This window comes from Caenorhabditis elegans, chromosome V (genome assembly GCF_000002985.6).
Source record: "Caenorhabditis elegans chromosome V".
NCBI classification, from domain to species: domain Eukaryota; kingdom Metazoa; phylum Nematoda; class Chromadorea; order Rhabditida; family Rhabditidae; genus Caenorhabditis; species Caenorhabditis elegans.
Genome location: NC_003283.11, coordinates 6,220,021 through 6,232,663, shown reverse-complemented (window position 1 = coordinate 6,232,663; position 12,643 = coordinate 6,220,021). Strand labels below are relative to the sequence as shown.

At 37.9% G+C, this 12,643-nt stretch overlaps 1 protein-coding gene and 6 non-coding genes across 7 annotated transcripts; 6 read left to right on the top strand and 1 right to left on the bottom strand.

Moving 5' to 3' along the window:
* Positions 1-4,765: 4,765 nt before the first annotated feature.
* On the top strand, positions 4,766-4,911 carry W06H8.14. The gene has a single exon (NR_068855.1). It is a non-coding gene; the product is annotated as an Unclassified non-coding RNA W06H8.14 (non-coding RNA).
* On the bottom strand, positions 4,767-5,134 carry W06H8.13. The gene has a single exon (NR_068854.1). It is a non-coding gene; the product is annotated as an Unclassified non-coding RNA W06H8.13 (non-coding RNA).
* On the top strand, positions 5,059-5,342 carry W06H8.12. The gene has a single exon (NR_068853.1). It is a non-coding gene; the product is annotated as an Unclassified non-coding RNA W06H8.12 (non-coding RNA).
* On the top strand, positions 5,114-5,309 carry W06H8.17. The gene has a single exon (NR_102030.1). It is a non-coding gene; the product is annotated as a small nucleolar RNA W06H8.17 (small nucleolar RNA).
* Positions 5,343-5,653: 311 nt separating the features above from the next.
* Positions 5,654-11,415, top strand: W06H8.6 (BHLH domain-containing protein). The gene is made up of 6 exons (NM_072195.8): positions 5,654-5,816; positions 5,872-5,979; positions 6,031-6,178; positions 6,536-6,791; positions 7,740-7,816; positions 8,359-11,415. The coding sequence occupies exons 1-6, from the start codon at positions 5,683-5,685 to the stop codon at positions 8,617-8,619; spliced, it is 984 nt and encodes a 327-aa protein (NP_504596.2). The 5' UTR covers positions 5,654-5,682; the 3' UTR covers positions 8,620-11,415.
* Positions 7,863-7,918, top strand: W06H8.16. Its single transcript, NR_102029.1, has one exon. It is a non-coding gene; the product is annotated as an Unclassified non-coding RNA W06H8.16 (non-coding RNA).
* Positions 8,891-11,415, top strand: W06H8.5. Its single transcript, NR_002678.1, has one exon. It is a non-coding gene; the product is annotated as an Unclassified non-coding RNA W06H8.5 (non-coding RNA).
* Positions 11,416-12,643: the final 1,228 nt, after the last annotated feature.

The following is a 12,643-nucleotide window of genomic DNA, read 5'->3' as shown; positions in this document are numbered from 1 at the left end:
TTAGAAATTGAGTCAATCTGAAAATAAAAAAAATCTGAAAACATCAAAATTATTTTCTGTAGAAAAAGCATCCAATTCAATGCTTGGGTGCGTATTTCTTCAAATAAGTTCAAAGTGAATTTATGCCCATTTGAAAATTATTTAAGTTTTTTTAAGCTGATTGATATTTGCAACTTGTGACAGACAGTTTTAGTCTAATTGTCCCCTAGAATTATATGAACAGAGCAGTTTCAGAAAACCTGTAAGACAAGCACCGACAAACTGTTTCGTCATTTGTTATTGCAATCTATTTGAAACATCTCTGAAAATTTTTCCCCTAGAGAAAATTGATTGTCTAGACGTTTTTCAATAAAGGGACATACATGTGATTATAGGAACAATAATTCACTTAATAATAATATTATCATTACCAATTTAACTATCACATTAGTGTGCCTCTGGGCAGGAATATAAAAATATCAACATGTGACGCCAACCTACTCATCTAATTTTAGAGTCCACCAATTGTATTCTGACAGTCTGTCTTGTGAATTGAATGTCTGATGACAACGATGTCTGATTTCAAAATTCCAATAAAAACCGACGCAATCAACGTGATTTTCAAAAGTTTACGAGCTTAGGTATACGGTAAAGTAGAATTTGAAAAACGAGACAAAGTCAAAAACCAGTATTATGGGGTCTTCCCACCGTCAATATTGACACCATTTCAACTCACGGGAAGAAGAGACGGGTAATATAGGGGAAAATGGCGTTTGGGTGGAAAACAAGTATTAAAAAGTGTTTTTGGTTTTTTCTGCAAAGTTAAGAGGGTCTGGATGGTTTGATGATTTATGAAAAACAGAAGAAAGAAAGAGTAAGAGAGAGATAGAATGTGATCAATGTTTTATGCGAAATTTGAAAATATTTTCAACGAGAGAAAAAAAAAACAGTTGGATATTGCTCAGAATAGAAAACACCGCGTAAATACTATTTTTGAATAAGATGTGTGACCAGTTGTCATTTGATTTTGCTCAATTTGTGTTTTTACTCAACAGAACATTCTAGAACTAATGAAAATGTGATTCGGGAGGTGTATAAAATGTGCATTGTTTGAGAAAAGTTAGCAGTTCTTAGTTTGAAGGGTGGTCCCCCGTAATTCACTTCTGAAAGTTTTTCACGACAATATTTTCATAGCAAGAATATTGAACATTCTTTGTTTCAATCCAATCTCCTTGGGTTATTTTATTGTATAGAAATATTTGGAATATTTAAGATTTTAGACTCTCTATCAACCTCTCGTCGTATTGATAATGATTTAAAAAATAGAGCGCGATGCAAAAATGTAAGGAATTTGCATTTGAAGTTAAATCTCTATGGAAAATGAAAAATGCAGAAAAAGTCCCCTGAAGAATGTATTCTTCAAATTAATTAATATAATTTTTAATATTTTCATCAATTCTTTTTTAGGCATATTCGCATATTCATAATTATAAAAATATTACTTCTCTCTTCTCAAAATACACACAACTATACATCCATCATCGTCACAATTTCTGAAGATTTTTGGTCACATTTGAGATGCAATTCAATTGCTGCCTATCAATGAGCCGTGCCCCAAAAAACCCCTCCACATTTTTTCCCAATTCACGCATAATGAGAGGCCATTTTCCTCCCCCTTCTCTTTTTTTATTCGTTTCATTGAATGACACAAAAAAATAATTGCCACCAATTATTCGACCTGTCCACAACACGAGCTGTCCTCGGCCCGGCCGGTTCACTGGTTTGGTCAATCATTAATAACGATAATAATAAGCCTCTTATCGTTGTATCGAACTTCGATCAGGGAAGCACCGGTGTATTTGTTGTACTTTAGTTTTGATTGATTTTGTTCAAAATAATATTGACGCGCCCTTCTCATCCGCAACGCAGAGAACGCTGGAATTGTGTTTTTCTGGAAATTTCTTGTCCGTCGGGTTTGGCTGAAATAAAGATGAATGGACACTTGTTGACGAACGGCGACTAGTAGTGTGTAGGAGGGTTATATTGAACAAAGACCAGCTGCCAGCATTTGTCGTTCCTTTTTTCTGGCCGGTGCGGGGCGCTTGTGGTTCACTCGAATGGCTCTTGGGGTTTTCTTTTTTTTTTGCGAACATAAACACATTCTCAGAGATAGACTCTTTTTTGCTTCGTTTACTTTACTTTACAACTCTCTGACGGATACGGTACTTGGAGAAATCAGAACAAGTTTGATTTGATGAAATGAAAATTTCTAAAAATAAAACCACTTCCCGTCAAATCAAAATCTTATAAAGTTCAAAAATCTGATGGGATTAGTATTTTGTACGGAGACGCCTTCTGTAGGTAGACATGAAACATGTGAATTGAAATGATTTTGATGTTATTCTGAAAATTTTAATGTTGGAATTTGATACGACGCATGAAAACTGACATTTAACATATTTCAAATCACTACTTAAATACAAAATTATTTTTATGAAAACAGTTAAAGCTACAAGAATACATACACAGACGTTTGGTTATTTTTTAATAACATAATGTGGCACATAGTTTGAAACAATTATCGTTAGCTGTTTCTGAAAATGTAGTTTCCAGGCTTTCCAGTTATAAAAAATTCGAAAATTTCTATACTTGCTCTTCCAGTGGGATACACTTTTTAATTGTTTTGAACGCAAAAAATATTGTATTCCCTGACAAAATGTTTCTTCGTTTTCTTTTTCACTCCCCGTTTACACTGGCGTGCGAGACACTAAAAAGTAAGGTGAATGTCTTTTTCTCCCCATCTCTATTGACATTGACATTTTTTGTCCGCGATAACGACTCGAGCGGGTGTTGGGACAATTCTTCGAAAGGTTCTTTTCCAAAGGTTATCAGTCACTATCACTTGGTCGTCGATCGTCCCCCCGGAGTTTTCCGTTTTCTCTCCCCCCATCCATTTCCTCCTATCGTTTTTTTTGTTCAATCTTCTTCAATTATTTTTCGTCAGCCGTTGCAACTATCTCTCTTTTTTATATTTTCACATGTGACACCTCTCCTCCATCGTCCTTCAATCTTTTTTCCTCTTCCCATTCGTTTTTCTCGAGGGAATGATCCTTATCGGTATATAGCCAACCGCTTATCATCCACCAGCTCCTCTCTTTTCTAAAGATACTTATTTCGGCACGTAACAAAGTGACGGCGACGTAGACATGAAAAGATTCATCAAATTTCTTATCATCAAGAAACTAGTGTCGATCAAAAGTGGATACGGTACTTATCATACGACGATACCGCAAACGAATGAATGTTCGATATTTAATGTTAGCGTAGAAAGTATAACACAGAATATGTACCGCGTCCCCCCAACCATCTCTTTGTGATTCATCATAATCACTGTTTTTTCACTTTGATGTGATTCTAATGAGATGCCTGTACACACCGAAACCAGTTATGAGTCATTATTTGTGGGCGACTTTGCTCATTGAGTGAATGAAAATAACATGCTCATTTTTCACAGAATTCCCACCCGCGCGAAATATTGGTTTGCCAGAATATTCTAATAGCACAACCCGTGAGCATGAAAATTGTTTTCGCTTTCTTCCTTTTAGATCTTTGGACTTATTTTGAGATTCTGCGTTAGTAATTAGATCGAAATTTTTAGTTGTAAAGGTTCGAATAAAGCTTTGGTTTTTAATACCTAGAATAGAAGGAGAAAGTTATGTTCAGCTCAGAATTGATCAAATACGTGAGTATATCCTATAAGAAGATTGGAAGCTGCTGTACGATTTTAATACGGTAGAACTTTGAACATTTTCATATTGTTTTGAAGTAGAAGTTTAATTTTTAACTGGGCCAAGGTCGCTACAGTCACATTTTGAACTAGTTCAAATGATATCTATCAAAACAAGTTTGAACTTAAAGTTCAATCCACCTAAAACTTCTCAAATCATGTCAAAACATCTTTCCGGTCAGTTCTTACCGTATCGCCCGCTCGTCCATATTAGTTACGCAACCAATCGCTCCTTTTCTTCGTCTCATTTGATGAAGAGTCCTTGTTCTTCTTCTTCCTCAAATGACGTCATGTGCTTTTATAAATGGTCCAACCACCCCCTTGTCAATTCCTATTCTGTCTCAATTTTCCAATTATCTTTCATCCATATGGTCTCGTTTTTCAAGCAAATACGTCGTTCGTGAAAAAATTATTTCTTTATGCTTTCAGAGAAATGTAAACAGAAAAAAGTTGTATTTCCGTTGAGCTTGCATGTGATCTACCATTTTTAAACGGCTGGTCAAATACGAGCCTGCAATACTTTCACTTCCTATATAATTATTTCTGACTCGCTTGACTAATCTGTAAATTTCTGAGATTCCAGAGAACAGGAAATTGTTAATATGCATTTTGGAGTGGTTTTCAGAATTTTTTGTGAACTATAGTCTGGTATAGAGAAGCTAGTATTTAAAAAATCGTTATGCAGGTCGTCTCGAACGAAAGACTGGCGACGGTGTTCAAGTTTGTTCGGTTCCTTGATTTTTTACACCCATTTCTCAAACTCCCTCTATAGTTCCCACACACAATAATCCAAATTGGGAAGCGATGAGGCGGAGAGGGGGACTGAAAGCGGATCACTCGCCAACATACACAAGGATATCGGAGTCAGAGAAGCGTGCGCAGAATCTATAAAGAGGCATAAAGGAGTGAAAAAGAAGACGAAGGGACGAAAAATGCAAAGTGGGAAAGTGTGGGGAGAGAATTGAAAGAAGAGAGATAGAGAACAAACATGTGTACTGTCTCCCTGTCTCTCCATCTTCTCTCATCTCTCTTCTCCACCCATACTATCTCATTCACGATGTGAAGCCTCTTCTATGTCGTCAACAGACCGACCGACCGACTGCGCTGATGTTTGCCCGTCGAGGCGACATCGCGGGTGCCGCGTGCGGTTCTCTGCGTCTCTGGCTTTTCTGTCTTCTATCACTCCGCCTTTATCGCCTCGAGGCAAGCTCCTCCTCTTCCCTCTCGGTTTCTCCATTTCCTTCGTCAGCCCCCATTCTATTTCGCTCTCTTTTCTCTTCCTATCGTGTCTTCTCGCCCCTCTCTTGTGTATATGTATGTGAGCGATTCGATTCGCACGCTCGCATTACAGCGGCCCGAGCGGGCAGCCCGCGGCCCCGTCGATAAATCGAGGAGAAGAAGAAGAAGATGGAAAGAGGACTGGTCTGGTTTCCACTAGGACTAGAGGCAATATGTGTAGATTCGATTCATTCGATTCTGTTCCGTTTCTTTCTCTCGTACTTCAGCCCTCCATCGAGTATCGATTGTCGTTTTTGTACAGTTTATTGGCCAAGAGACGTGCAGTATTGAAAATTTTGAAAACTATGAACGAATTGAGGTTTTGAAAAGGTTTCGAATATTCGAGAACCTTCCACACAATTTTTTGGTTGTTTTGAAATGGTTCAACATTTCACAAGATTGTCAGATGTATCTTTTCTCTTTGTTTAATCAAACTTATCAGTTCGAAACGATGTTTTTCTTTACCACTATCATTTTTGTACAGCAAATATATGTATTTGCATTGGCGTGTTATTTAGCTTACTCTCTACAAACATTCTTTCCAACTCTCCCAACTTCGATATTGTTTAGTTTTTCTCATTTCCACTTATTTTATTGAAAATCTTCCAGAGTATTAAAAACCACCCCCGGGTCAAAAAATGGTGTTGTTTTTCACGTCCTGTCCAACCTCATCACTGGTGAGCCATTCCCCTGTCCCGTCGTCAACGAAATCGACGACGACGACATCAGATCTCTTCCAAGAGCATCCAAAGTCGCAGCCGATCCCAGTAAGGTATGTAATGAACACCTTATTTGGCATTTAAACATTCAAAAATCTGTAATTTCAGAAACAACGGTCAATGGGACAACAGCGATCACCTCTCGTGTTCGCCGCTCGAGCGATTCCCATCTCCGCTCGCCACGTCAGCGGAGTCTGTTAACTCGATCAAGTCGAGGTAAGAATTTTGAGTATCAAAATATGAAAACTCATCACAAATAATCTATAGTTGCTCGTCGCGCTCATCGGCCGAACGTGAGACGGAACGCGCGCAACGTCGTCAATTGCTCAATACCAGCCTGAGTAAATTGCGAGAGGAAGCGAACATGCCACTTCGGAAGCATCTTCTGATCTTCCACACTGTCAAGACAATCCAGGTGAGATTTTCTTTTTTTCAATGAAAACCCCCTTCTTAAGTTAGTCCAGCTCATCCGGGCTCAAGAAAGTGATAAAGCTTACGAGATTTGTTTTAATTTTTAAATCAAGTCACTAAGAAGTGACCAAATCCGTTTATAAAAGCGCGAGATAAGCCTGGATTTAATGAAGATTTAGATTAAGATAATAGTTATTATTATTAAAGATGATGTATCAGGAAAATCTTTTTTTATGTGTTTCAATATCTGGGTACAAGAAGAAACCTTTTTATCTTATTCTTGTTTACAACAATCGTACAAACGTATTGCCTGCAATTGTATCTCTTCTTCCAAACCAAAACAACAATTATTTCTTTGCAGAAAGACTTGGATCAATTGGACGACGAAGAATTGTACTGCTCTCTGGTGGGTATGTCGAACGACACGACGGCGATGCTGATGGAAGTCGATGGTACCGGTGACGAGTATAGTTGGGGCACCGAGAAGGATTGCTACAACAACGAGATAATGATGATGACCGCCAACGATGTCGTCGACTCCGCCGTCATCTGCGGAGCACCTCAGAAACAAGAGGAGCGCGGCGCATCGACCGATTTCAGTGGAATGATGTTTGGCGGTAAGCATGAAACACTACAACTAAACCATCGATATCTTCTTCACTTCTATTTTCTGTGAAGAAATGCGCGGGGCCTTTTTAGTTGTCGTGATTTATGGAGCTTGTCTTTTGCGCGCCGCGACGCCATCGTTTTTGTTAGTTGGTGGTGTATATATCGGCGGCGGCGCGGTAATTATGTACGTCCTTTTCCTTATGGTCACAAAGAAAGATTGAGGAAGAGAAACAAACTGGTTTTGTTCGCTCTTTTCATTTAACAAAAAGCATAAATAATGAAGGCGATACCAATAAGACATATTTGAATTTTATAGTTCTGTGAGTACTGTAGAACGAGGGAACGAGACAAAGCTACTTCAAAAAATATTTCAATGATAGTTGGGGTGAAAAAAGATCACACTTTGTTATTCTCTAGAATCAGTTAAAAATTTTGCACGCAATCACCTCTGAATTATTTTTCGTACAGTTTTTAAATTCAATCCAATGGTTAGTGACATTAATTTGCTAGAAAATTGTTCACAACATTTTCAACATACATGAATTTGTAACTATAATTATTCCGTCACGGTCACCGGATTCTACAGTACTCCACTACTTTCTTTTTTCAATTTCCACCAGTGTTTCTTTCTTCTTCCGCTTGGCAGATATATCTTCCATGTGGGAGTGTCTGTTTTTTTTTTCGACGACAGAAAGCTCAGCTAGCGTATAAACATGCACACACACTTACGTCATGCCTAATTTGAGAGCCCGACAGCGCGGAGACTAACGAACACTCCCTTATTTCACGGGCTCGAAATGCCATAAACAAGATATTTCTGGGTGCGCCCGCCTTCTTTTTTTATTCATTCACGTCACGAAACGAATAAGGAAGCAATCAGAAATAGATTAGTCTTTAAATGTGAAGCATCCAGAGATTAAATACAAATTCTCGTATTTTATTCAATTTATTTCCAGACGAATTCGAGATGGAGGAGGCCGAGACAAAGACCTGGTCTTGGTCGTCTGGAGATTCAATTCTCGATTCTGTTCAAGTATGTGCATTGGGCTCTCCCACTCTTTTCCCAGAATTTCTTAATTGGGGCGCCGAACAGACTAAACTTCAAAGTTGGTGTCTGCGTCTCCGTCTCTCTAGTCACGAGACTTGTTTATCGGGCCGTTTCTCTATTCTCTCTCCTCTTCTAATTCTGTCTCACCGACTTCATAATCGTTGGCAGGAGGTCTGTGGTGGCCTTTGCCTGCGTCTCCCCTAGGAGGCTTTCGGCGAAAAAAAAAGAAGGAAGAGAGGTCGAAAATGTCACATCACGTGTGGAGATGTGTGTGGCATGAGAAAAGACAGCAAAATTTTTGAAGGACGTCGGGGGTGGGTAGGATTAGAGTTTTTTTTTGAAAATAACCTTGTGATATGGAATAGTAAAAAGGTGTAAAAAATGTTGATAGAATGTTCTGGATGTAATAAATACAGTCATACATCACATGTTCTAAAATACTATGTCATTACGTTTTGAACAAATATTTGGGAAAGAGGGATTTGAACTTTTCAATAAGCTTTGAAAATAGTTTTTCATAATTTCAGGATTCGAAATCCAACTCAATGGACGCTTTGTTCAAGTGGTCCTCGTCGTGCTCTGACGCAGCCTACAACGCACCGGTCTCCAACTCATTCGGTGGATGGGCTGACTCTTCGCCACTTTCTGGTGATGGACTCTTCGGTCTCTCGGACGATACGACTTCTTCGTGGTCCCACGGAGCCACTGGCTTCGACATGTGGGGAACCAACGACGCGCTCGGATCGGCTCGCTTCGACATGCACAATTTGCTTCTTTTGCAAGCTTAGAAGTGATATAGTTGAATAGTAGCAGAAGCAGTACAAACGAAGATCGAAACAAAAAGTCGAAGAAAATCGATGAATCTCGCCAGAATATAACATCTCAACTCAACGAACATCAAAAGGACACACCACACAAAAGTTAAGAACTCTCTTTTTTAAATTCTCAAACTCCAAACCCAACCCAAAACTCCAAACTCTTGTCATCTACCTTTTCTTCACAGCATATCCTGTACAATCATCCATTTATTAATTCATTCCCCACATTCATTTAGTGATTAGTTGTGTTTGATACGGCACTTTCACGGTGTCTTGTCATACATATCGTTGTGAATAGTCTCTAGATATTTTCCACATTTATCCAACCTAATATTTTGGTGTACTACTGCCTAGTGATCTCCCGACCGGGCCTATCTCCCATTCTCTCCATATTTCGGTTCTCTTTTTCTCTCACTCAAAAATGGTTCTCTTCTACACTTTTTTACATGTTTTTCTATTCCTTTCCCCATATTCTGGTTTCCAAATCTCAGTTTTTGCAACTCTCACGACATGTGCATTTCTTTAGAAGACTCCACACCTGTTTTTTTAAAATTAGTTCCGGTGTTACGATTGTTGAGCGTAATGTAATAAGGCAAGTGTACATACTCCCTTCCCCTTTGAAATGTGTATCATATAATGGTAACTTGTTTGTATCCTCACTCACCTTGATCCATCTCCATCTTATGCAATCTCGGTTATTTTTACGTGGTCCCTTATTCCATCCAATGTGTGAAACATTCCACTGGTTGCCACGTCAAGGTTCCAAATTCCCGAGTGAAACAAAATCATGACCTGGCAACCTGTGGTTAGTACAAAGAAGCCTCCTCTCAGAAAAACGCGGTTATTATCTTATCCCATTCTCAATTGCCTCTTCTCACCTCTTGTCTAGTCATCAAAAGCCCCCAATTGACTTACCGTACTTGTTACACATTTCTCTGTTTTATATCTGCCCTGCCTTAAAATCTCTGTTTCCATCCGTTCCCAAAACGAGTATTCTTCCCAAAACACACAAAAAGTTTAGGAGTGTAGTAGGTTACTGTAGCTAGCTACTATGTGTATCTGCATTTTCTCTTATCTAGAAAACGTCCGGGTCGTTCTCCCACCACTAAAAAATGTTCCATCTCATTCTCTTTTTAACGTTAAGTCGTTTTGTTTTGTTGTCTGCGTTCAGGGATTGTTTCTTTCTTTAATTTTTATTTTTTCTTCACTACCAAATCATTGTTGTTTTCTTCCGTTTGCCACCTTCGGGTCACAAATCTTTTTTTTCCAAAATTTGCTATTAATGTGTTTTTTCTCATCATTTGGCGAAGCCGGTATTTCATTCCATCTCTGTTTTCCAACCCGTCCCAAATAGTTGTCCCACTTCCCCCCGTTAATGATAATGATTCAGTAGCCAATTTTGTTTTCTTTTCCTTCTAGAATCTCTGAAAATCCTCTCATTGTCTTCCCCACAGGTTCAATCCGTATTCATTTGCGCCGCGCGCAACCCTCCATCTTTTCCAACCAGCTTTACCCATTTCAGTAAGTGCCCCGTCACTCTTACCATTCTCTTTCACATCCTCCACTCTCTTCAATTTGCTTTTACCGTTTCTAGATTTGATTCTGTAGACTAATATGCGAGTGTGAGTGAGATTTTGCGAGTGTGTGAGTTTGACTGCGCGCCGAACAGCCTAAATCTGAAAAGTTTGGCGCGCGCACGTGGCGCAGTGATTCGGTTGGAATATGTGGATTTACAATAAGGGTGAAAAAAAAAGACTTTTGAAAGAAAAGAAAATGAAAAAAAAACCAAAAAAAAATTGAAGAAACGATAAGAACGATCCCTAAAATCCACAGCACAACAGACAACCGAACACTTCGATCCACGACCCAGTGTACTTTCTAGATCAGTCAGATCCGGAAACCACCAACTTCCCCAAAAACCTTTTGAATTGTATCCACCTTTAGTTTACTCGCATTCAGAACCCCCACAATCCTCCCTCAACATTGTATCACTGGTCCCACCGGCGTCAGAGATGTCCCTAAACATTTCAAAATCTTTGACCGGTGAGCCAGACGACCTTCATTCCGTCATCTCAAAAAAACAAAACATGCCAAAAGAAATACATGTATGAACAAACAAAACAGACATCTTCCCGGATCCCAAGTCACTATCTAGTTAGTTAAGAATACCTCTCTTGTCAATTAACTTTAATATTTTCTTAAATAATCCAACAACCATCTCTCAATGTGCAACCCGTCAAAACACAAAAAAAGCTCTTTAACATGGATTTAGTCGTGTATAAATTTTCCATTCTTGTCTCTTGTCACCACCACCCCAAAACATAATGTGATTCCCACCTCAACTAATTCTCAGTCAGTTTTGCATTTTTTGTGTCTCCTACCATCAGTGTGTACCGGTGTACGTTTGTGAGTGAGTGTGCTCCAAATTGGAGCCTCGCGTATGAACGGTGTCCTTTTTCATTTTTATTCGACTTTCCCCTCCTCATCTTTTGTACTGTTCTTCTTCTACATTCTCCTTTCAATCATTCTTTTCCAATCTACAAACCCGATCAACTCAGTGTGCTTTTTGCCGATTTTTCTCTCTCGATTGTGTCGATAATTTATGTATTTTTGCTTCATTTCAACCTTCCCCCGACAGATAATATATTGATTATTCGACCTCTCCCTTTCCCCCCAATAGTGTCTTATTTCTATCTCTATTCCCTTTTCGTTTGAACTCGATTTCATACGCGGTGTGAAGGCTATAAATAAATACGTTTTTGTTAGAATCAACTGTGTTTCTTTGTTAAACTGCAACAAAAAAGACAACAAAATTTGCGGGCATATGGAAAATTTACAGAAAGAAGACAAGAATAAGTAACGTATTCTAAAATAGGAAGATCCAATCTTTAGATCACTCGAAAAATATTGGAAGACCTATTATTCCTTCCAAGTTCCATTTCAACATTTCAACAGTTAAGATAAAAATGAGTTCGATGATCATTATATGAATTGTGATTTAATAATTCAGCTGATAGATCCAAACCCAACCCAGTAAGTTGTCAGAAATTATGGAGTTGTCAGACACTTTTTAAACCTACGGTCAAATGAAAAATCAAGAGGGAAACGACAGATTTTCCCAATTTCAGGAAAATGGATACTGTACGAAAAAAAAGCTGCAAATCTTGGCCCACAGCTTATCTCCCTCCCTAATAAATTTTCAGGTATTAATTTAAAATTTGTTTCAAACTGAGCTTTCAAGAAAGCTGTTTATATAAATGTTCTGTTCTTGGCTGCTAAATTGTAGTAAATTCAAGTTGAATAAATTCAATCAGAGTATCATGAATTCTTTGGGAAGTCAATTCTGATACAAAATTTATTTTAAGAATATTATTATTCTCAGTTTAAAAAATTTTGAAAACCAGTGCACATTTGAAATTCCCTATTCTCCATTATTCTCAGTTTAAAACATTTTGAAAACCAGTGCACATCTGAAATTCCATATTCACCATTATTCTCAGTTTAAAAATTTTTGAAAACCAGTGCACATTTGAAATTCCCTATTCTCCATTATTCTCAGTTTAAAAAATTTTGAAAACCAGTGCACATTTGAAATTCCATATTCACCATTATTCTCAGTTTAAAAAATTTTGAAAACCAGTGCACATTTGAAATTCCATATTCACCATTATTCTCAGTTTAAAAATTTTTGAAAACCAGTGCACATCTGAAATTCCATATTCACCATTATTCTCAGTTTAAAAATTTTTGAAAACCAGTGCACATTTGAAATTCCCTATTCTCCATTATTCTCAGTTTAAAAAATTTTGAAAACCAGTGCACATCTGAAATTCCATATTCACCATTATTCTCAGTTTAAAAATTTTTGAAAACCAGTGCACATCTGAAATTCCATATTCACCATTATTCTCAGTTTAAAAAATTTTGAAAACCAGTGCACATTTGAAATTCCCTATTCTCCATTATTCTCAGTTTAAAAAATTTTGAAAACCAG